Source organism: Uloborus diversus, chromosome 8 (assembly GCF_026930045.1).
Source record: "Uloborus diversus isolate 005 chromosome 8, Udiv.v.3.1, whole genome shotgun sequence".
Taxonomy (NCBI): Eukaryota; Metazoa; Arthropoda; class Arachnida; order Araneae; family Uloboridae; genus Uloborus; species Uloborus diversus.
The window spans coordinates 143,559,812-143,586,197 of NC_072738.1; the positions used below are offsets into that span (position 1 = coordinate 143,559,812).

At 36.0% G+C, this 26,386-nt stretch overlaps 1 protein-coding gene across 1 annotated transcript; it reads left to right on the forward strand.

The window, feature by feature from the left end:
• Positions 1–2,076: 2,076 nt before the first annotated feature.
• On the forward strand, positions 2,077–26,386 carry LOC129228650 (cubilin homolog). The gene is made up of 3 exons (XM_054863333.1): positions 2,077–2,389; positions 21,024–21,371; positions 26,178–26,386. Exons 1-3 carry the CDS (start codon positions 2,077–2,079, stop codon positions 26,384–26,386), a joined length of 870 nt encoding a protein of 289 aa, XP_054719308.1.

Genomic DNA, 26,386 nt, shown 5'->3' on the forward strand with positions numbered 1-26,386 from the left:
GCTGTGCGGATCGTCAGTGCCATACGCACCAGGTGTCTGTCATCGCAAGCTGACGTCGCATTTCGGGGTCCACTCCCGGATTTCTGAGTTGTCCGACCCTCGTCCGTCCACTGCTTCCAAACACGCATGATTGTGCTGCTGTTACGCTGCACACGAGTGGCTACTGCGCGATGAGACAATCCATCTTCACGAAGGCCGACGATTCTGCTTCGTTCAAACTCCGAAATTTGATCAAATTTCGCTTTCTTTCGTCCAAGAGGCATAGTAAATATTTCAGTTAACGTTTACTCTAGCATATAACCACCGATAATCATACATTTTTATATTCGGTTCGGTCCGCCGTTCAGAGGGCGCTGCTCAGCATATGCATTCGCTACTGGTCTGCAATTCTAGTCATTTGCATATCATGCCCTACTTTACATTTCCTGAAATTTTCAGCTCACTCGCTTAAGTCCTTCGTGGTGTTGCAATTTTCACAAACATGAGTGTATTTATAAATCATAGACTTGGAGGACACAGTATGTTATGTTGACTTAAATTGGGCCTCACTCGTTAAATGTTAAAATTGTCCTTTCAGTTGCTGTCACAGATACTAGGAGAATGAATAGTATAAATAGTAGAATCTTTGAAATTTACGTCAAAAATCGTAATTTTAGGCAATATTTGGTAATGATGCAAGAAAGGGAATTTGAGGTGTCCTTCCATAAGTTTTTCAACATTAAGTCACTTTTAAACTATCTTTGGTGATATTAGAGGGTCAGTAGCTTCCTCCAGATTTTTTGCGAAATTGAAGTGTTTAAAAGTGAGAAAGAGGTGCTCTATTTCTGATCTTGGAAACATTTAGAAGTTGAATCTTTAAAGCACAATTTCAAGCGACAAATAAAATTATTTCTATAGTGGCTAACCCTGATGGGTAATAAAGCTCAGAGTAGTATACGAAAGTAAAAGAAAATTTATTTTTAATTTTGGAAAAGCGCTTTTATCGATTTTTTCAGTGTCAAATTTGAAAGATGTGGGATGAAAACTTGCAAGTCTCATGGAACCCCTGTGAGAGTTTCGTGGAACCCTGGGGTTCCGCGGAACATAATTTGAGAAACGCTGACTTAGAGTATCTTATAATGATTGTACGATTAAGATTCTATTTTTTCGACATCAAGTATACTTCGTCACTTTAATGTCAATCAGCGCTAACGATACATTTGGAAACACAAACCGGCCTTTTGATTGACGTGTTCTTCTGATGTCGCTAAAACAAATGAATGAATATTAACGCGATTTAATAGTACTTGACTTGAGTTTCAACCATGTGACAGACTCCGCACGTAATCATACTTAATTTTTCAACTTAGGATACATAACTCAGAAGCCAAACCGGTTTTTAGGTATCGTTGATTGATATTTAGGTGACAATTATTTATACATAAAAATTATAAACCGACATAAAAGTTTTCAAACGTTTCAATGCTTAAAGTATTGTTTAACGATTGTAAGCTTAAGATTCCACTCATTTGACGTCCGGTATCTCTGTTACAACTTTTGTGTGCGTTTTTTGACTTCATGTCTTGGAGTAGTTTTGTTGTGAAAAACTGAAACGAACGACAATTGAAAAGAAAAAATATATATATAGCTGTCTTTCTAACAGTTAAAATCTTAATCTTACAATTTTTGAACGACATTCTGAGTTAACAACTGTCAGACTGAGATCTTAGCGTGAGGTACATTTGCTGTAGCATATTTTTTTCGTGGGAGATTACGTTTTATCTTTTAGTTTTGTTATGAAATTATACGAAGATTCTAATCGTTTGTCATGAGGTGTATTTGTTTCACCGAGTTCTCTTTGTATTATGTTACGCCATGTCTTGTAGTTCTACGGTAAAACTAATCCAAAAGAGAGAGTTTTTAGAGCGGCTTCCGTGGATAATTGCATCTTACGTAATTCGAGTTTAGTCTTTAAAAGGTTAAGATAAAGAGCGCCCCGTCGCCACCCCTAGATTCTATCGATTCAGCCTCGCTCCTCCAATCAATAAATCCCTACTCCCGCTCTCCGTCTTCTTCCGCACACTCGCATAGCAGAAGATGGCGTCCGCGGTCGCATCAGCCTTGCTACTCTGCCTCCCGATCCTGCTCCTGGCGGATGCGGAGCCGGAAGTCACGGAATGCGAGCTGACGACGGGCCGGATGCTGACCGTCATCAAGTCGGCCGGGTTCCCGTCCCGGTACAGCCCGAACGTGGACTGCCGGTACACGGTCCGGCGCCGTTCCCGTTCCGTGTGCTCTGTCACGTTCCTCTTCAACGTGATGGACTTGGAGCAGAGCCCCAACTGCACCAAGGACTACCTGATGCTGCGAGGGGAGAAGATGTGCGGATCGAAGCCCATCGGATTTTCTCGTGAGTCTCTTGTCCTTGTAAACAACTCCCGGACTAGGCAGAAAAGCATAATAAGCATATCATACACGTGTTTCTGAGGGGCGGATACAGGAGGAGAAGGAGTAGGGTGGTTCAAAAATACATGTAAAAAAAAAGTTTCTCCTAGATAACAGGACACCTCTCAATATTTTTAGTCTTGTGGATAGTAATGTACTGGAAGAATTTTAGCTTCCTATTTCAACTGAAAGAGGGTACTCAACCCCCCTCTCCCAAACTTCATCAGTATGGGGAGGGGGGTTAAAAATACATTGAACTGAAAAAACAGTGCTACATGTTACAATATACACTAGTAATATGCATATACATTGCATCAAAATAATTATTTACAAAAAAAAAAAAAAAAAAACAGCTGAGGAAATAAAATGTTTCTAATCTTGTAGCATTTTCTATACTAAGCCATGGGCGCCCATATGCAAAATTGTAAGGAGGGAGGGGGGCTCAGATATTTTAACCATGGTTTAGTATATTTTCCCCATGAAATCCAATTTCAGAACAGATTAGAGTCATTAAAGTTGGACATTTTTAATTACTTATTCATTAATGGCTGGAGAAGAAATATTTTTACATTTTTGCAAAGAAAAAAAGTACTAAAAACAAGGAAAAACTAGTTTCTAAGGGGGGCTCGAGCCCCCCTTGCCCCTATATGGGCGCCCCTGTACTAAGATAATGTAAAATTTAGGGGGTCATTGACCACCCTCTTAAAATTTGAGCAAGAAACTAAAACTTTTACAGCATAGTACTATTAGTAAGTCTAAAAAAAAGTAAGAGGTGTCCTGGACTTTAGCTCGAAATTTTTTTTTCAACCACCCGAGGAGGAGAGTCATGGGCGTCATGACCCCCCTCACATCCCCTAAACCGACGATACTATTAGGCATCCACATTGTGTTCAAACAATTTAAATGTAAACGATAGTAGTAATCTTTTTAATTCACTAAAATTTTTCAAAGTAAACATTTGAAATACGACTGCTTTTCATCGCTTAAGAAACAAAATTAGAAACGTTTTTGTCCCATTAAGTGCATTATTTCTGGCAGATTTGGTGTTTTTTATTGACATCCGAACAGTTTCAGAAATTTTTCGCACTTTCTATCTTAGGTTCGTTTGTAGGGGAAGAGGGGGAGTGCCGTTATTCAGCATCACTTCCCCCCCTAAACTGGTAATCTGTATCCGTCCCTGTGTTTCAGGGATGCAACGAACCTTTTTTTCCGTTCCTAGGATGTGATATAAGGGGGAAAATTACATAACTTTATTGAGCAATCACGATTGCTTACTGTTTTTTACTTGACCACAGTTGATGATCTTTTGATTTAATTTTTCTATGCTTTTATCCAAACTCCTTTAGTCCATGGGCATCTGGTATAGCATGTCCCTCCTCTGGGGCGGTGGCGTCCGTGTCCTCCGGAATCGGCTTTATTTATACCCGACCCTTTCGACTTGAAACTAGGGCCTGATTACCCAAAAGGCACGGGAAGCTTGAGGTTCCCTTCAGAATTTTTAGGAGGCACAAATATCACTATAAAACTACTTAACAATTCCAGTTTCTGCTTTTAACTGCATTTTTTTAAAGGAAAGAATTAAATAATTATGTAAAATGAGGCCACGAGCTAGATTTTCAAATGTGGGATTTGATTTAACTCTGTTACAATGCACTTTTATGACATTTAATTCCCTTTGTAAAGTGTCAAATATTATTCAACATGTTCTTCCCATATTTTCTGAGAATTCAAGTGCAACATGTGTAATAAACAAAAGTGCTGACAGTCGATAAGGTTTCCACCTTAACTGAAATCTAAATTCTGCTGGACCACTTAGCATTAGTCAGTGTTGAATCAATGTGCAAGAATGTTTAGAAAATTTTCCTCAAACAAAATGTAGGGGCCTCAAAATGAGACCAAGCTTCCACTATTTTAAAAGTTTAATCGGGACAATCCTCTTTAGACAAACACAGCATCCAGCGTCCAACTCATGACATTCATTTGAATTTTGATGTCATGTATTCAAATTTTTTTCTTGCAGTTATGTTTACAATAGGAGCCATTTGCTAAAACGATAAACCCAAAGAGTAGGGTCCTTTCGCAATTCGCGGTATTGAAAAAAATAATTTAAACTCAAGACGTCAAAATTCAAATGAACATGCCAGCGACTGAATGCTGGATGATTTTTTTTTACTCTTTTTTATTTACTAGTGGTACCCGCACGGCTTTGCCCGTAATTAAAAAAAAATTAAAAGATCTTTTGGTTCGCCTGTATATTTACAAATAACGTATGGTGAATTTTCTCGGCAATTGGCTTGTGCCCATGTTACGGTTCCACGTTATGATAATTTCGTAATTTACTCGTCCATCTTAAGATAATTTTGTACTTAAAATTGGAATAGAAAAAGAACCACATCGAATTTTCGAAAAATCGCTTCAAGGTTCACACCCCCATGCTACAAACTAGTTTTGTGCCAAATTTCATGAAAATCGGCCGAACGGTCTGGGCGCTATGCGCGTCACAGAGATCCTGACAGACAGAGAGACATTCAGCTTTATTATTAGTAAAGAATATTTTCTTCATTCCCCACATGGTTTCACGTCCACAAAAACAGCAAAAAAAAAAAAAAAAAAAAGAGAAGCCCATCTGATTTCCTCAAGAGTCTCATGTCCTTATCCTTGTAAACGGTTCATGGCTAGAGGCGAGCTGCCGAATGAGTCCTGGTCACTAAATCTGAAGAGGTCCAAAAATTGCTTCCAGAATTCAATCAATATCTGGAAGAAAAGAAAACGTAAATAAAGTAAAACCACCAGTGGTTGACCTGTACTGACTGTTTTTGTCGTGTCTATAAGTAGCAACCGCTATGGGAATGGTTGGTTGTTATATTCTAGAGAGGTTGGACTTCTTTAATTACGTATTTACAGTAAAGACAACACAAGAAAGATTTACAGCACAACGAGAGGAAGTAACACTTAGGGTACGATGGGAATTGAACCCACGACCTCCTGTACTACGCGCCGGCAAGCAGAACCACTAGGCTATGAAGACCCCCCAAAAGTAGATGAAAGTGAAAATAAATTAAACCTGAAAAACTATTAAATTGTACAAAAATACAGTATTGTGGCATTTAATTGGGAAATGCATTTTTTTTTTCAAAAAAATCAGTTTTATTCAAGTTTTTCATGAATACATTTGAAACTAATAATTATTATAACATCCTCGAGACTTAAGAACATCACAGACACGTTTTGGCATAGAATGTACTAGACTGGCACATATAGTTTTAATTTCAACGTCATTATGCCATATGTCGAAAACAGACGAAATTAGTTTTTCCATTGTAGTACTGTCAAAATTATGAAGACGTTTTTTAACGATAGCCCACAAATTTTCAATCGGATTTAACTCCAGTGAGTTCCCAGGCTAACTCAGTACAGTAAGTTTGTATTTAAAGCAGAAATTAAAAATTTGCTTCAATGTGTGACATCGCGTCGTCTTATTGAAAAACGTAATCTCCGTTCGGCCAAAGTTTAGACATGGTTGGAAGCACATTTTGGGTCCATATCGGTCCTTCTACGGAAACAAGGGATTATGTCCCTGAAACGCAGAAACAACCCCAAAACATCTTTTTGGGTGGATACTTGGGTGCTTGATTAATGTGGTGCGGACGAAAAGGTTCTCCTTTGCTCCTTCTCACGAACCTGGATCTAAATCCCTGAACCAAAGAAAATAAAACCTTTTTCCAGTCCTCCTCAGTCCATGTTTTATATTTCCGTGTCTGTTCTAACCTTTTTTTTCTCCATACGAGGAGTGAGAAGCTGTTTCTTGTACGGTCGACATGCTCTCCGCCCACGTTCTAAAAGCCTGTATTTTACTGTTGAAGGTGCAATGTCAACACCAGCTGTCACCATGGACTTGTACAGATCAAAACTAGTTAATCGAGGATTCATAACACTCATTCGATGTAAACTTTAGTCGTCACGAGCCTAAGTTGATCTTTTTCTGCTTATTTTCCAATACGGTTGGTTCCAACATTTCCTGTTGTCTTAAACCGCAGCCATATCCTCCCGACACTTGATTGACATATTTTTCCTATTTCATCTAGCGTTTTAGAAGTGTGTTCTCTAAGTGCAATCACTTTAGCACGTGTTTCAAGGCTGATATCCATGATTCTAATTACTCCCACAGCAAGCGAGCAACTAACACTGCCAACTTCTAGCCACTTGGCAGAAGAATTTATGTGCCTGCAACTTACCTGATGCGTGCAAATAACCAGTAGTTTGAAATTAACTGCCATTTGAACTCTGAGCTGAATTTGAATGCTTATTCATTCGCTTACGTGTGATAAAGCGAAAAAAATAAAATTTCCCAATTAATTGCCACAATACTATAAATTACACAAATTTATGTTTAAATTTGCAATGCTTGCGCTTCATCTTATTCTCAGCTGATCTTTTGGCTTCCGTGTCTCTCTTGTTAATTTAGTTTTTCTTTATGTGTCAACTACGGATGGTTTTACTTTGAATAAACAAAAAGTTGAATATACCAACAGAAACTGAGAAGTCGGTTGTAGGGGAGTGGGGGAGGGGAGATTTTGGACCATAGTTCACCATAGTCAGGTTCTGTTCTCGAGCTGGTGAAGGATATGGCGGAAAAGTATCGAGTGTCATAAAAATATAATACACGTGTTAAGAGATTAACATTTCTTCGGAACGCAGAAATTGATCAATGTGGGAAAAAATTACAAAGCATCATCTTTTACTTTTTCAGCAATCACGAATTGCTTATTTTTCATTTCACTGTTGAATGACGTCCGTCCTTTTTATTTTCCCCCGCAGCACCACCGTCGACCGGCCCCTCCCGATGCTGCTCCTCTAGCAAGCACCATCTCCAGGTTTTGCTCATATCCTACACACACATGCATACACGCCTACGTACATACACACACACACACCTGCACACACGCACGCCTACACAATTAAACGCCTACACACACGCGCGCGTATATACACAAACACACAAAGGCCTACACACACGCGCATACACACATACACACACACACACACACATACACGCTCGTAATTGCGAAAACATAATCTGAACTCAAGATGCCAAAAATTCAAATTTTCTTCTTTTTTATTCATTACTAGAGGTACCGGCACGACTTTGCCCGTAATAGAAAAATTAAAAGGTCTTTTGGTTCGCCTGTATATTTACAAATAAGATATGGTGAATTTTCTCGCCAATTGGCTTGTACCCATGTTACGGTTCCACGTTATGATAATTTCGTATCTCGCCAATTGGCTTGTGCCCATGTTTATGATAATTTCGTAATTTTTTTCGTCCATCTTATGATAATTTTGTTCTTAAATTGGAATAGAAAAAGAACCACATCGAATTTTTGAAAAATCGCTTCGAGGTGCATATTCCCATGCTACAAACTAACTTTGTGCCAAATTTCATGAAAATCGGCCGAACGGTCTAGGCGCTATGCGCGTCACAGAGATCCATACATCCAAACATCCTACAGACATCCAGACATCCTCCGGACATCCAGACAGAGAGACTTTCAGCTTTATTATTAGTAAAGACTAGTGGTACCCGCACGGCTTTGCCCGTAATAGAAAAATTAAAAGATCTTTTGGTTCGCCTGTATATTTACGAATATTGTATGGTGAATTTTCTTGCCAATAGCTCTTTTCATAGGCTTGTGCCTATGTTACGGTTCCACGTTATGATAATTTCGTAATTTACTCGTCCATCTTATGATAATTTTGTTCTTAAAATTGGAATAGAAAAAGAACCACATCGAATTTTCGGAAAATCGCTTCGAGGTGCATACCTTCATGCTACAAACTAACTTTGTGCCAAATTTCATGAAAATCGGCCGAACGGTCTAGGCGCTATGCGCGTCACAGAGATCCGGACAGACAGAGATCCGGACAGAGAGAGATCCTGACAGACAGATCCGGACAGAGATACTTTCAGCTTTATTATTAGTAAAGATAAAGATTTTCTTTATTCCCCAAATACCTTCATTTTCACGAAAATTAGAATAACCTTTTTGCACCCATCCGGTTTTCTCGTGAGTTTCTTGTCCTTGTAAACGACTTTTGACTCGTGAAAGATAAAGCACTAAAGCACAGAATTGTAATAAATGTATAATGAACGTGTTTCCCGGATGCAACGAACCCTTCTTCGGTTCCGAGAAATTGATTGGAAAAAAATTACAACCCATTATTTTTTACTTTTGTTGTTTATTATTATTTTGTATTCCCCACGCAGCTTCAAGTATATAAAAATAGCTATAAATTTTGATAAAGCTCCTATAATCATATAAACCTTCATTTGACAACCGTGCCAATTTTGCTCGATTCTTTTTCAAAAAGTAATAGATATACAGTCTGACCACGATTAGATGGAGCGGCAAACATCCGGTTTACTGGCGGAAATGGATGCATCTATTAATTTTCAGGAATGTCAGGTTTTACAGATCTATGTTAGCCTCTAAATTAAGCAGAATTACATTCAAATGAGCGGAACACGCTCATTAAGTTTTTACTTTTCCGCCTCATTCAGATAGACTCGTCTTAACTCAACATTTGCCAATCTATACTAATAAAAAAAAGCTGAAGAGTTTGATTGAACGCGTTAATATCAGGAACTACTGGTTCGAATTGAAAAATTGTTTTGTGTTGAATAGCCCCTTTATTGAGGAAAGCTCCTAATAGATGGCGGGGTAAGTTCAGTTCTATGAATTGATAATAGATGGCGGGGTAAGTTAACTCATAGAGAGGGCACTGGCCAATAGTGTTGATAGCTGCGAGGAACCATGCCGCGCGGCTCCGACGCTAGGCTCCGACGACGTAGTCGGCTATGCTATTGTGGGACTCTCGTGGTCAGTGGAAGTGATTTTTGAATGCGTTATTTTTTTTTTTTCGATATTCAGGTACATAATTTGATTTTCTTGGATTTTTCTATTGGGTTTTGTTTTTTTCATTTCTTCAACATTTGTTTCTATTCTTATAGTTAAAGATAGTTACTGGTCTAAGTAAATAATTTGATTTGTCGTATTGTTCAATTGTGATTGTTCTTTATAACGTTTTTATTACAGTAGTGTTTATTTGGCGAAACATTTTAAATTGCAGAAAAAAAAACGCTTGACTCGCTAAAGAGCAGGGTTACGGTTTCGTGGTTGTTTGGCGCATTAAGCGATGAACTATACAGTTGAAAGAATATTTTGAGTTTTAAAGCTACTGTTAATATTTTTATGTGTTTTGGCGAGTAGTTTTACATTCCAAAGAGACTGTAACAGGTTTTCTGAAAAGGTGTGTAAGCATTTTAGGTAAAGAAAAATCATCATTTCACATCAGAAGGGGAGGGGGGGGTCTTATTCAATGTACTTACTTTAAATTCTTAGCACGGGCGTCGCCGTGCGGGTCTGTTAGTTCCATATAATCCGTGGGCAGACTGTTGCGAGATCATGAAACAACGAGATTGAATCCTAGGATTTCTGACATTGTTTTCAAAGATAAGAAAACAAACAGGAACAATGTCTAATAAAGTCAGTTCGCTTGACAGGTGTTCTCTAATTTTTTTTTTCATCCAGTGCTATGTTGTCTGGTGCAGGGTTTCCCAAACTTTTCCAACTCACCGCGCCCTTTAAAGGATTAAAATTTCTTCACATCACCCCAGTCCAATTTTTTATGTTCAGATAACTCCTAATTATATTATTATCCGCGGAATGGAGTGCTGGAGCGTATACAGACATTTATTTTGGGAGGGCCAGCGCCCCTTAAGCTACCCCTTAAATATACCTTTGATAGAGTGGCACGGTAATCGCGGATAACCAAATCGACGATAATCCGCAATGTAAGTAAAAAACAATACTATTGTACGCAATAGCTTTAGAAAGAGCAATAACAATAATAAATCATAAGGGTCATTCCATAGAAATGTCAACCTCAACCTCAGAAATTTTTTTTCCGCAAAGCCTTAATTGTGACCTATCATTTCATTCAACATACTTTCTAGTATATAAATCCAGTAACAGTTTGCGAAAATTTCATTCGGTGTTTTTCTGCTGGCTCTAAACGTGCGAGGTTGTAGAAAAGGCTTAGCATGTGCAAAAAACATGCGTCTACGTTTTCTTGTGTAATGTAAAAATTTTTGAAAATTTTTGAAAGAACAATGTTTATTCTAAATGATTAGATGTTGGCCCAATAAAATTGACTGTTCTTTTTGCATACATTATAAGATAAGTATTTTAATTAGTTTGGTTATTTCACTGAAAATATTTACGTTACGTTAGTCACGAAAATGTACTATTTTCTGCTTAAAAACTAAACCAGATGATTGAACCAAACAGCACTTTTTATTTTCTTACATCTGTGTCATATCTACTTAAAAAGTGCAAAATATTTATTTCAGTATCAGTAGATATAAAATAATTAGTGTGACTAACGTAACATTTGAGCTGTGACTAACGTAACAGTTTGCATGTGACTAACGAAACATTTTAAAAATGACTGCTAATATTTAAAACTTATTTAATTTAATGTACATTTTCATGAACAATTTTGAACATGTAGGCATTCTATATTGATTAAAAATATAAAGGTTGAAAAATACTAGTAAAATTACATTGTATAGACCTTTTGTTTACTTAGAAAAATACTTTTTTAAAGGTATTTATAAAGATACTTCCAATTTAAAGAATTATTAAAAAAGAAAAAAAGGTGAGTAAAGCAAAATGAGTACTCTGCTGAATGTGCATTCAACACAAGAATCCAAGCTTAAAAATTAAGATAATAGAAATACTGTCTTAACAAAGAAGAACGTCTCTATTTTTTAGAAAATACATTATTAAAATGAAGTAATGGCTGATAGTTGGAAAACATTTGAAGATGTTATATGATAAAGTGACAATAAGCGCTGCTGCCATACATTTCATAAAATGCAAGAATGATCATTTAGAAATTCAAACATTTGCGGTGATATCTGGAATTAAAATGCATTTTGAAAAAACGTTCGAATATTTTTTTTTCAATATTACATTTTAATTCAAAAGTATGCACAACACTAGTCGTTCGATGAATCAGTAAACCTTAAAAAATAATATGCCATTGAAAAGTACTACGGAGTTTCTTGTGACGATAACTAGTATGCCGGCAGAATACTAGAATTCGATGAAACTATCAATTTGCATAAAGTTTATTTTTTAAATGACAGATATATAGGATTTAATTAGCCCAAGAATGATGTTATTCGGTTTTTAAAAGCAGTTTTCTTTATTTGTTTTTTTTTTTTCGCACATTCAAATTGAGTTAATTGAACTGATACCTTCCATTCAATTTCTTACACTAATATAGAAAAAAAGTAAAGAAAGAACCATAATGCAACACAAAAAAGGTTCCTAAAAAAATAAAAGTACTATAAGAGCAAGAAATTAATTACAAAAAGTTTTTTATATGCATTCATTGCTTGTTATTCGATGGTTACGTTAGTCACGTTACGTTAGTCACACACAGTTTCTCGTAAAAATACCATTAAGGGCCAAAAAAGATTCCTCTAACAAATCTGTAGTACATTTTTAAAAATAGATTGTTTACTTCTTACAAATATATCGGCCAATTTTAAATGCATGCGTAAGTTTCAGAAAAATTTGCCTCGAAACATAAGCATTGTTTCTCAGGGTTGCAAAAATGTTACGTTAGTCACGATGCCTTTTTTGGTGAAAAAACACCTGCCAGCGCTTATTTTGCTTCAAATTCTTGGTAGAAATGAAAAATAGTCACCTTGTACATTTTAAATCTGCATATTAAACCAAAACACATTTATTTTTACTCCCGGTGTAAGTAAAAAGAGTTTGAAAATCAGCTGCGAATGTTACGTTAGTCACTATGGAATCACCCATAAGTATTTAAACTATAGCTGAAATGATAAGAATGTGTGAAACGAGTAGGGTCCTTTGGCAATTCGTGAATTAAAAAAAAAATTAAACTTAAGACGTCAAAATTCAAACTCATATGTCAGCGACTGGATGCAACATTTAAACTATAGCTAAAATGCTAACAATGTATACAAAATGTATGTAAAAGCAAAAAGAAAAAAAAAATTTTAATTTTTAGCAAAATTGGAATTTTTGAATTTTGAAATTATGATTTTCACAATTACGAGCGTGTGCGTGTATGTATGTGTGTGTCTTTGTGTAGGCGTGTGCGTGTGTGTGGGGGGGGAGTATATGTACGCGTGCGTTTGTGTGTGTATGTACGCGCGTTTGTGTGTGTGTATCTGCGCGCGCGTTTGTGTGTGTGTATCTGCGCGCGCGCGCGTGTGTGTAGGCGTGAGTGAGTATATGTATGCGACAGTATGTAGGCATTCTTGTGTGTATGTATGCGTGTGTGTGTAGGATATGGGAGCAACCTGGAGAAAGTTTTCGCTAGAGGAGCAGCATCGTGAGGCCGGTCGACGATGGTGCTGCAGAGGAAGGCGGGGGGAGAATAAATTTTCCCGCCAGCACCCTCTGCAGCATTACCGTCGACCGGCTCCTCACGATGCTGCTCCTCTAGCGAAAACCGTCTCCAGGTTGCATCCATCTGCTACACACACGCGCATACATACACAACTACACACACACGAGCGCGCACACACAAATACATACACCTACACACATACAAACACATAAACACTCTCAAACACATACATACACACAGACACCTACACATACATACAGACATCTACACACAACTACCCACACACTCATCACACTCGTGCCTTCACACAGACACAAACACATATGCCTACACACACATACACATTCCTCACCACACACAAACACACATACACACAACTACCCACACACTCATACCTGCACACAGACACAAACACATATGCCTACACACATACACATTCCTCACCACACACAAACACTCGTACACACAACTACCCACACACTCATACCTGCACACAGACACAAACACACATGCCTACACACACATACACATACCCCCTACACACAAACACACATACCCCCACACACACATAAACACACATGCCTGCATACACACACACACACACACTCGTGATTGCGAAAAACATAATTTGAATTCAAGAGGTCAAAATTCAAATTAATTTTAATCTTTTTTTTTTTTTTTTTTTGAGCAATCACGAATTGCTTATTGTTTTCATTTGGCCGTTTTCGGCGTCTTTTGATTTAATGATAGCACACCAAAACAGTTAAGTGAGAACAATAAGCAATCCTGATTGCTCAAAAAAAAAAAAAATTCATTATTGCAAATGGATTACACAAATAAGCGAGCAAATGGTGCAAACAGATCAAGCTATGTTACACCAAAAATGCATAGAGGAGGAGAGGAGGGGAATTTTTTTCAGTAAGACTGACCCGATCAAAAATTACTAAGTAGTGTGGATAGTAAGTGTAGATTTAAACATTAGGTTTCAAGTAGAGGGTGATTCCATAGTGACTAACGTAACATTCGCAGCTGATTTTCAAACTCTTTTTACTTACACCGGGAGTAAAAATAAATGTGTTTTGGTTTAATATGCAGATTTAAAATGTACAAGGTGACTATTTTTCATTTCTACCAAGAATTTGAAGCAAAATAAGCGCTGGCAGGTGTTTTTTCACCAAAAAAGGCATCGTGACTAACGTAACATTTTTGCAACCCTGAGAAACAATGCTTATGTTTCGAGGCAAATTTTTCTGAAACTTACGCATGCATTTAAAATTGGCCGATATATTTGTAAGAAGTAAACAATCTATTTTTAAAAATGTACTACAGATTTGTTAGAGGAATCTTTTTTGGCCCTTAATGGTATTTTTACGAGAAACTGTGTGTGACTAACGTAACGTGACTAACGTAACCATCGAATAACAAGCAATGAATGCATATAAAAAACTTTTTGTAATTAATTTCTTGCTCTTATAGTACTTTTATTTTTTTAGGAACCTTTTTTGTGTTGCATTATGGTTCTTTCTTTACTTTTTTTCTATATTAGTGTAAGAAATTGAATGGAAGGTATCAGTTCAATTAACTCAATTTGAATGTGCGAAAAAAAAAAAACAAATAAAGAAAACTGCTTTTAAAAACCGAATAACATCATTCTTGGGCTAATTAAATCCTATATATCTGTCATTTAAAAAATAAACTTTATGCAAATTGATAGTTTCATCGAATTCTAGTATTCTGCCGGCATACTAGTTATCGTCACAAGAAACTCCGTAGTACTTTTCAATGGCATATTATTTTTTAAGGTTTACTGATTCATCGAACGACTAGTGTTGTGCATACTTTTGAATTAAAATGTAATATTGAAAAAAAAATATTCGAACGTTTTTTCAAAATGCATTTTAATTCCAGATATCACCGCAAATGTTTGAATTTCTAAATGATCATTCTTGCATTTTATGAAATGTATGGCAGCAGCGCTTATTGTCACTTTATCATATAACATCTTCAAATGTTTTCCAACTATCAGCCATTACTTCATTTTAATAATGTATTTTCTAAAAAATAGAGACGTTCTTCTTTGTTAAGACAGTATTTCTATTATCTTAATTTTTAAGCTTGGATTCTTGTGTTGAATGCACATTCAGCAGAGTACTCATTTTGCTTTACTCACCTTTTTTTCTTTTTTAATAATTCTTTAAATTGGAAGTATCTTTATAAATACCTTTAAAAAAGTATTTTTCTAAGTAAACAAAAGGTCTATACAATGTAATTTTACTAGTATTTTTCAACCTTTATATTTTTAATCAATATAGAATGCCTACATGTTCAAAATTGTTCATGAAAATGTACATTAAATTAAATAAGTTTTAAATATTAGCAGTCATTTTTAAAATGTTTCGTTAGTCACATGCAAACTGTTACGTTAGTCACAGCTCAAATGTTACGTTAGTCACACTAATTATTTTATATCTACTGATACTGAAATAAATATTTTGCACTTTTTAAGTAGATATGACACAGATGTAAGAAAATAAAAAGTGCTGTTTGGTTCAATCATCTGGTTTAGTTTTTAAGCAGAAAATAGTACATTTTCGTGACTAACGTAACGTAAATATTTTCAGTGAAATAACCAAACTAATTAAAATACTTATCTTATAATGTATGCAAAAAGAACAGTCAATTTTATTGGGCCAACATCTAATCATTTAGAATAAACATTGTTCTTTCAAAAATTTTCAAAAATTTTTACATTACACAAGAAAACGTAGACGCATGTTTTTTGCACATGCTAAGCCTTTTCTACAACCTCGCACGTTTAGAGCCAGCAGAAAAACACCGAATGAAATTTTCGCAAACTGTTACTGGATTTATATACTAGAAAGTATGTTGAATGAAATGATAGGTCACAATTAAGGCTTTGCGGAAAAAAAATTTCTGAGGTTGAGGTTGACATTTCTATGGAATGACCCTAGACAGGTTTTAGCGACCATGGAAGGTTTGATGTCATTGGACGGGACGGAGAAAGAAGAAATAGGAAGGTCTAGAAATAGAGAGAGATTTTGCATTCGTTCATTCAGTTAATCATCGCCGTTTTTTTTCTTTTTCTTTTTCTTTTATAAACGTGTGAAAGGCCTCGGATAAGACGCCCGCGAATAATCAGAAGTTTACTGTAGGGTGACGGCACCCAGTAACAGACATACATGCTTAAGACTTCGCTTTCAGTTCAACTCAATTTTCTGAGCCTTTTAATGTATTTAGACTTTTTAAACTATTTTTCTCTCCTGCGACTACATCTCATCTAGCGTTTGGCTGCTCCTGAATAAGTTAATTCTATTTTTATTTGCTCTATTTCTAAAAAAGTTCCGACCCCCAGTAACAGACGCCGAAAATTCTGATGATACTCAGTAACAGACAGGATGAGGTAGTGAACAATATACTCTTTTCCTCTTCAAAATGTGCAATTAGTTCTTTAGTTTTAGAACTAAGCCATAACCGTATTAAATTTAACTGAACGTGAAACACCAGCTGACCACGTGGTGGCTGTTCATAACTTTCCACACTGCCTTGTAAATACCAACTGGCTGATAACACTAGGACCCCTACATACATACCCTCTGATGATGACCCCCTACATACATACCCCTCTGGACAACCCTCTGATAACACTAGGTGATTGCACCGTATTCATGCGTTTGAGCAACATCGGTTTTACCCGCCTAAAATACTTATTATTCAAATCCAAACTTACGACTGTATGTTACTGGACCCTTGTCTGTTACTGGTGCCGTTACCCTATATGAAGGGTCAGTTGAGGTAAAAAGAAGCATGAGGTAAATTAAAACAAACTTTTTCACCACACTTTTACTGTCTGTTCTCGAACTCTGTGACTAGCAGATGCGAACGATTCCAATTGGATGCATTAGGTTTTTACTTGCTCGTTACTCCCTTCTTGCTATTACCCCTGTTTTGATAAAGTCAGAAGAGACCTGACGCATGCGCAAATTCGAATAAGGTTTCGCGTTAAAATTTCGGACAGTAGTAATTTTTGAAACTAAACTACTCGTGAGTGAAGACTAAGTAATGCATGTAAGAGATTCTGAGAATTCCTCGTGTTTCCCAAGTTTTGAAGGAGTTATAATTGTTTGAAGATGACACAGTAGGGGGGGGAGCCGTTTTTAAAGTTGGTTCTGCATTTCCCCCCCCAGCAGGCCTTCCATGACGCAAATACACTTGTTTTGTGCAGGAAACTGGTGAAATACTGGAAATAATTTGTGAGGTTTCGGAATTTTCTTACAAGAGTGAATGAATAAATTCATCAATCTTGGAAAGTTATTTTTCCATGAAGCGTCTTTCAATAGATTTTATGTCCAGCGGAGAAATATTTATAAGGCATTTTATGGTTAAAAAATGATTTTTATGTGTAGTGAAACGACATTCTTTCTTTTCTTAAAACTTCAATAATTTTATTAAAAACTATCAAATATTAATTTCCAACATTCCCTCGTCTGTTTTATAAGTTTTGTTCTGCTTTATGTTCCTTGTTCAACCTTTTATTATTTTTCGTTCCATAAAAATGTCGTATCAATTTTAATTTCACAGCTGAAAAATGTTTGCCTCAGTTTTCGCTGTCAATTTTTTCACTCGATGTTAAAACTGTTGCACTAAGTTATTAAAAATTATGTCTTTATTTACTTCAGTTTCTTGATGGAATTGAATAGAAATTATATAAAGAATCTTGCCCAAGAAATAATTGCTTTTCTCGTGAACTATTAGTATAGGGTCATTCCATAGAAATGTCAACCTCAACCTCAGAAAATTTTTTTCCGCAAAGCCTTAATTGTGACCTATCATTTCATTCAACATACTTTCTAGTATATAAATCCAGTAACAGTTTGCGAAAATTTCATTCGGTGTTTTTCTGCTGGCTCTAAACGTGCGAGGTTGTAGAAAAGGCTTAGCATGTGCAAAAAACATGCGTCTACGTTTTCTTGTGTAATGTAAAAATTTTTGAAAATTTTTGAAAGAACAATGTTTATTCTAAATGATTAGATGTTGGCCCAATAAAATTGACTGTTCTTTTTGCATACATTATAAGATAAGTATTTTAATTAGTTTGGTTATTTCACTGAAAATATTTACGTTACGTTAGTCACGAAAATGTACTATTTTCTGCTTAAAAACTAAACCAGATGATTGAACCAAACAGCACTTTTTATTTTCTTACATCTGTGTCATATCTACTTAAAAAGTGCAAAATATTTATTTCAGTATCAGTAGATATAAAATAATTAGTGTGACTAACGTAACATTTGAGCTGTGACTAACGTAACAGTTTGCATGTGACTAACGAAACATTTTAAAAATGACTGCTAATATTTAAAACTTATTTAATTTAATGTACATTTTCATGAACAATTTTGAACATGTAGGCATTCTATATTGATTAAAAATATAAAGGTTGAAAAATACTAGTAAAATTACATTGTATAGACCTTTTGTTTACTTAGAAAAATACTTTTTTAAAGGTATTTATAAAGATACTTCCAATTTAAAGAATTATTAAAAAAGAAAAAAAGGTGAGTAAAGCAAAATGAGTACTCTGCTGAATGTGCATTCAACACAAGAATCCAAGCTTAAAAATTAAGATAATAGAAATACTGTCTTAACAAAGAAGAACGTCTCTATTTTTTAGAAAATACATTATTAAAATGAAGTAATGGCTGATAGTTGGAAAACATTTGAAGATGTTATATGATAAAGTGACAATAAGCGCTGCTGCCATACATTTCATAAAATGCAAGAATGATCATTTAGAAATTCAAACATTTGCGGTGATATCTGGAATTAAAATGCATTTTGAAAAAACGTTCGAATATTTTTTTTTCAATATTACATTTTAATTCAAAAGTATGCACAACACTAGTCGTTCGATGAATCAGTAAACCTTAAAAAATAATATGCCATTGAAAAGTACTACGGAGTTTCTTGTGACGATAACTAGTATGCCGGCAGAATACTAGAATTCGATGAAACTATCAATTTGCATAAAGTTTATTTTTTAAATGACAGATATATAGGATTTAATTAGCCCAAGAATGATGTTATTCGGTTTTTAAAAGCAGTTTTCTTTATTTGTTTTTTTTTTTTTTCGCACATTCAAATTGAGTTAATTGAACTGATACCTTCCATTCAATTTCTTACACTAATATAGAAAAAAAGTAAAGAAAGAACCATAATGCAACACAAAAAAGGTTCCTAAAAAAATAAAAGTACTATAAGAGCAAGAAATTAATTACAAAAAGTTTTTTATATGCATTCATTGCTTGTTATTCGATGGTTACGTTAGTCACGTTACGTTAGTCACACACAGTTTCTCGTAAAAATACCATTAAGGGCCAAAAAAGATTCCTCTAACAAATCTGTAGTACATTTTTAAAAATAGATTGTTTACTTCTTACAAATATATCGGCCAATTTTAAATGCATGCGTAAGTTTCAGAAAAATTTGCCTCGAAACATAAGCATTGTTTCTCAGGGTTGCAAAAATGTTACGTTAGTCACGATGCCTTTTTTGGTGAAAAAACACCTGCCAGCGCTTATTTTGCTTCAAATTCTTGGTAGAAATGAAAAATAGTCACCTTGTACATTTTAAATCTGCATATTAAACCAAAACACATTTATTTTTACTCCCGGTGTAAGTAAAAAGAGTTTGAAAATCAGCTGCGAATGTTACGTTAGTCACTATGGAATCACCCTATACTCAATTTAAACTTAACAATTAAATATTTTGCATCAGGTTGCTATTCTAACTTGAATGCCTGGACCAATGACATACGACTAAGACTTAGGTACGACTAACAAATATTTTATAATGATGATATGTTTCTTGAGAAATACATTTTTTTCAGGGAAAATAGTTGAGATTATTTGCGCGACTTCTGCTGGGTTGCGTTGAAGGAAAAGAGGGATTGAGTGAATTAGGACTGTGTACGTATACTTTCACCAATCGTTTTTGATTGTAGGGCAAAAAAAAAAATAGTTATTTAGATGACAGCTAATCTTTAATCAGATCAAATTGACTTATAGTGGCGTTCATTCTTTAACAAAGCAGAATAACATCAGAGGAATCCGTCCTCTCTTAGTGAAACCTTAGATCATTAAAACAATGGTCTGAGAGTGAAACTGTAACTGGATTTGTTTGGATTTGTGTTTAACTTGAGCATCTCGCATTATTTTTCTTAATATCTCTGCGAAAAAAAAAATTACGTAAAATGATGAAACCTAACAAGGAAAAGAACAGACGTAAAGTTAAATTCCTAAGTATAATAATTATATTTAGGAATTAAGAAAAAACACATTAGGTGCAATGATAAAACCTAACAAGGAAACGAACTGACGCACAACTAAATTCTTAAATAATAAATTATTCTACAGCAGTCATGGGCAACCTGCAGAAAGGCAAGAGGTCATTAGGATTTCTTTTCGGTTTTTCTTCTATCTCCTAAACCTCTCCAAACGTTAGAAAATTTTAATAACCCTATTACCAAGTCGCTTTAGAAGTTAGACAATGAATCAACCCAACACTTGCTAAAAATGATTGATGTACATGAGCAATGCCATACAAGTTTTTAATATTTTTAGAAACTTTGTTTTCAAAATTTTGTAATATGATGACAAAATTTTGTAATATAAGGTAAAAAAAAAGAAAATATTTCAATATATTTCACGTTAAGGTTTTATTACATAAAAGTATACGTACTACGTACATATCTCTAAATTAGTACTTAATTACAGTCGGCCCACGGATTATATGGAATTGGCAGACGATCAGTTGAGACGAGTCTATCTGAATGAGGCGGGAAAGTAAAAACTTAATGCGCATGTTCCGCTCATTTGAATGCAATTCTGCTTAATTTAGAGGCTAACATAGATCTGTAAAAGCTGACATTCCTGAAAACTAATAGATACATCCATTTCCGTCTGTAAACCGGATGTTTGCTTTTCCATCGAATCGTTGGTCATACTGTACCTTTTATTTAAACATTTTGCTTCTCTATACGGCAACATCTCCTCCTGCATTTGAAAGCAGCAACTATGCCCGCAGCCTAAACAAAGCTTATGTTGCTCTCTTTCTTTCTGCTATAGGTACAGTGTCTTTCTCAGAGGATGACCAAGTGACCATGTCTTTCCACTCGGACAATGAGACCCGTGGCCTCGGCTACATGGTGACCGTCGTTCAACAAGACTGTCCGCTGCCAGATTGCGATGGAACTTTCGAGACACCAGATTTTGTGATGTCCTCTCCCAATTACCCCCTACCATACGACAACGGACGGATATGCCGATACGTCGTCCAGAAGACAGATCCTTCGGTGTGTCGGCTGTTGATGAAGATACACGCTTTCGACGTGGAAGCTGACCCCCATTGCCAGTCCGATTTTCTTTTAGTCAACAATGACAGACTCTGTGGAATCATGAGTGAGGGTCAAATTAGTAAGTAGGAAAACTTTTTAAATTATCGAATATGTCTTGTTGCTATATCTTAATCTTCCTGGTAGCAGTCCCGAGTGTATTCGAGGGTTGTGGCCCCTTCCATTGGTGCGCATACGAGAGCTACCGGAGTTGTAGTGATGCTCAAATTAACTCAAACTCTTATTTATTTTTCACGCATTTCAGATTTGTTAATTCTATGTCTCAAATTTGTTAAAAATGCTTTTTTTTTTGCTTAGTTCTTCAAATAAATGTTTTGTATCTGTAACACCATCTGCAGGAGTAGCCTCAATTCTAAAGCTTCGCGCACGGCTATGATCCTGTCTACAGAAGTTGTGGCCGTGGTAACTGATCGGTACGGCGCCGAACTTGTAACCCGAAGGTCCCGGGTTCGATGTCAGCCGGTCGAGGTTCCTCCGTGTTCTTTAATGGTGACTAGTGCACGTTAAATATGTCATGATCACGAAGTCCTCCAAAGTCTTCAATCGATGCCTCTGGAGGTGCTGGACCAGGGATGGCTTGGCTAGTGATCTGAATCAAAAAAAAAAAAAAAAGAAGTAGAAAGAAACGGAGCTGTCTTCAGGAACTCATCCAACCAGTTAAACCCCAAACACGCTGGGGTGGGATACGGGAAACCCTGGAGCGTGACATGATATGTCTCCAGAAATTTAAACCTTAAATTTAAAACTGTATACTAAAGCAGCTGAGATTTTTTTTTCCAAAAAAGGAAGGGTTACAAACTTGATCAGTGTAAATTCAGAAAGTAAAGTGAATAATAAAAAAAAAGGTGGAAACATACTAATTTAAATTCATATTTCATGTTCAGCAATGCACATCGCATGAAATTTACTCATAAAATGTAAATAGCAGAGACTGGTTTATTTATTTCTATATAATATAGTGACTATTACGTAGGTTATGTATTGGCTGCTTATGTTATCATCAAGATTGTTCAACTGGTGTAAGGATAATGTATGTACCATTGAGAAGAGATAAAATAGAGGGAGTGAAGACTTTCATTCTTGAAACCAAGACCCCAAGTCACGTGATAGATTTTAATGCAACACATTGGAACAAATCAGGTTTAATTCGCTAGTTTCACGCAAAACGTGCCAACCATTCGTCGCTGTTGAGCCACGTGACTTGACGTCTGTGGGTCAGCTTTTGCTAAGCCAATGATTGGACTTGCTCCCTCCATTTTAAATCCTGCTCTAAGGTCAGTACCGCCTGCTTGAGGGGAAATAAAAAAAAAGATTGTTGTAATATTCAGAAAATTGTCAGTTCCGTCAGACGGTTTTCCCTTTTGGTACTCCTCAAGTGTAAATGTCTCAAGGAGCAAAACCTCTTTTCCACAGATGCTGTGACGCAGTATAAATTTTATATTGGCGACCGCGAGTAGCAGTGTGTTTTCTATTAATGTTTTTTTTCTTACTGGTTTTGAAAGCACCATTTTTATGTTTTTCGTGACAGGAGAGATGATTCAGCATTCAGTTTTGACTCAGCTCAAAATAAGTTTGATATTTTTGGTTACTACAATAGAATTTGTAAAAATACAATACAATTTGTAACCAACAACCTACAATAGAATTTGTAACCAAAAAGTTATTTGAAAGCACCGCCTTTATGTTTTTTGTGACATGAGAGATGATTCAGCAATCAGTTTTGACTCAGCTCAAAATGTTTGATATTTTTGGTTACTACAATAGAATTTCATTTTGAGTTTCAACTACACGATTCTTATCTCTGTTCCCATACTAAAGCATTCCAATGCTCAATTATGCTAACATTTATTGTTGAAAGTACAATGGAGAAGTACGGCTTTGTCTATTTCACCTTTGGCCTTGATAGACTAAGCATAGTTTGAAATCTTGATTTTTTCCCACTTTCATTGAAAGCTGAAAATACAGAAAAGTAATATTGCTTTGATGTTTTGTTGTTTTGCATTTTTCTGACATCAAGATTTCCTTACTTCTCTCGCTTTGTCAGTGACAACGGACAAGTATCGATAGAATAATCCAATGTCTTTTACCTTCATCTTGGCAGTTCATAGTACATACAGTAATTTAGGTCACAACCTTGAAGTTGAAACCAGATTTCCCCTGGAATATTCAACTTTTTAAGGATACATAAAAAATCCAAAGCTTAGCTGAGAGAAGTATGCAGAAATGCATTTGCATTCCGATTTTTCTCTGAAAATATTTCTTAAGGTTTAATAAAACGCAACGACCACGTATAAGGCAGTTAGAAGCAAAGGGATGTCAGTGCCAAAATTAAAAAATTCGAGATAATCAATATAAATGATAGGAGAACCTCTAATCTGTTTTAGGGCAAGAGATGGTTCTAGTTGTCCTGGTAGGTGCTGCTATATAGCACGATTTAGAAAAAAAAAAATTTTCAATGAAAGTTTACTTTAGGATCTGAACTTCAAACGTGTTTTACTCAAAACTTTAAATAGTCCACTTATATCCCTTTGCTTCTCAATCCTCATGTGTGGAAACGGTGTCTTTTATTTTTCGTTTGTTTTTCAGCTGCAATAAATTTAGCCTTTGGATATATTTAACGGGGAGAGGAAATTTTAAATGCAGCGAAACAGGGGGTAAGCCGTTAAACCAAATTGCTTCTGGCTGAACAAAATTTCCACTTTGATTCAGTTTATAGAGGAGGTTTTTGAAAAAACTTTTGATTTCAATACTTTGAAGACAAATTATGTTATGTATGTATTATGTATACATGTTAATATTTCAAATGTTCAATGGAATTGGAGTTGCAATTTGTTGTTCAGGAAAATAAACAGGAGCCGCTCGTTGTAACAATATTAATATTATAGTTTTTTTATTTCATTGGGCCAACAGCAACTGCGTTCCCCCTGGAGAATCTCAAAATGGGTGACAACATAATACAGTCGTTCAGCATGAGTCACAGGCGTTGCATGCGCTTACCATACGTTCTGAAAAACTCAGCAACAATTGAAGTATCAGACTTCGAAAAAGCCATAATTGTTGAAATGCTATGATCTGGTTGCAATGTCAATTACTTGGTGCTTAAAATAGTATTGTGTCGGTCGTTGTGAAAGATTGTACACGAAATGCAATAATATGTCGCCTAGCGACGTACAGCAGTGGACGGACAATAAAGCATTCTGAGAGGAATAAAAGAGAGCTGACCCTTATGTTAGTCTGTAAAATCAAGAAATCTTTATCCCAGAAAACGTCACAACTAAATAGTCATTTCCAGAACCCCATTTCTACCGGAGTTGTCCAAAGCGAACTTCATGGAAGATTTCTATTTCCTAAACCAGTGGGGGCGTCGCTATCGCCCCCGAGGGTTCTCTCTTCCTGCCACCCGACCAACCTGTGGTGATCACACGCACCACACACCAAGGTCCCCCGTACCTATCACTATTTGTGGTTTAACCACTTGGATGGGAACCATCCATGAAGACAGCTCTGATTTTTTGATCTAGGCCAGAAGCCGAGCACTCCCAGTGGTGTCAGCACGTTATGCTTTCCAGCGAAGCCAATGGTGTAAAATACACAATAACTGAACTATCCACCAGTGACAACATGTAATCTGTTCTGATGCATCAGTCTTCACCATATATCAGCCAACTGGTCACGTTTATGAGTTTAAAAAGCCCACATATGCATGTTCTCTCAACTGCCTCTTGCCGACTGCAAAACATGGAAGTGATTCTCTTTTGATATGGGGTGAGATATCTTGTTTTGATCTTAGCCCTTTTGTTACACTGTGTGGTAAACTTTCGGTTGTTTACTGTTACGGTATTAGGAATATCCTTTTATCCTGACTTTATTTCCAGGAGAATGCGCACTGCATCAAGACGCTAAGACTCCTATACACACTGCTAAAATCGTCTAAAAATGTTTTGAAGAGCATGATGAGGAAGCAGAACATCTTACTTGATTACCTTAGTTTCCTGTCTTGATCATTCACAAATATTTGTGGGATATTTTGAGTCAAAACTCCCCGTGCTCAATTTCTCCCTCCATCTGAGCTTTTAGAATTGAAAATTGCTCATAAGGCAGAACGACTTCATATTCCATTTAATGTCATTCATGACCTTTATGATTCCATCCCATATCGCATATAATCTTTAATTGAGTCAAAGAGCGGTCAAGCTTCCTCTTAATAATGCTTTTCTCTTATTTCATAAGTGTTCGCATTATTTTGTTACCCATTTGTAAGTCAAATAAAAATTTTTAAAATTTTAATTTTAGGCTCGTAGTACAATCTGACTGTACGGCTCATCCATACAACAGATTTTTTGTTTACTTCTTAATAAATACTATTCAACGAAAAAACCTTTCGATGTATATTATTCCTCATTTTTCCCTTTTTTAAAAAAATCCGCAACAAGGCCTCCATCACACGAGCCAACTTAGTTGAATCAACTTTGGAACCGGTGGGGTTGTTATTAGGAAATGTAACCAGGTGGAAGAGTGAAGGAATCACCTGTCATCCTTCACACGACAGTCAACGGTATCTAATGTGCCAGCACACCTTGCCCATCTACTTATTAATTTTTGATGATAATGGTATCGGCACATGTGCCTGGTATGCCGGACACACCATGAACAGTTGACTGTCGTGTGAAGGATGACAGGCGATTCTTTCATTTTTCTACCTGGTTACACTTCCTCCGCCCCACCCGTTCGAAAGTTGACTCAACTAAGATGCCTCGTGTGATGGTGGCCTAAGCTTTTAAAGCCTTAAATTGATTTTTATAGAAATGAAGCAATTTATTTATAAAAATAAAACGGATCTTAAATACATTTATTTTTTATTTAACAGTTGATGTGAGTTTCCCCAACTCTACGATGACTATCGAGTTCCACAGTGATCACATGACGACCAGAGATGGTTTCAAATTGGCCGTGCATCAAGAGGTGTGTGATTCCACGTCAGAGACTCCAGAATTTACGTCGGAGAATCTCAAGACTAGTACCGTTGAGACTCTAGTTGACGCAAACATCAGTACCAGCACTATATTTTCAGACTGA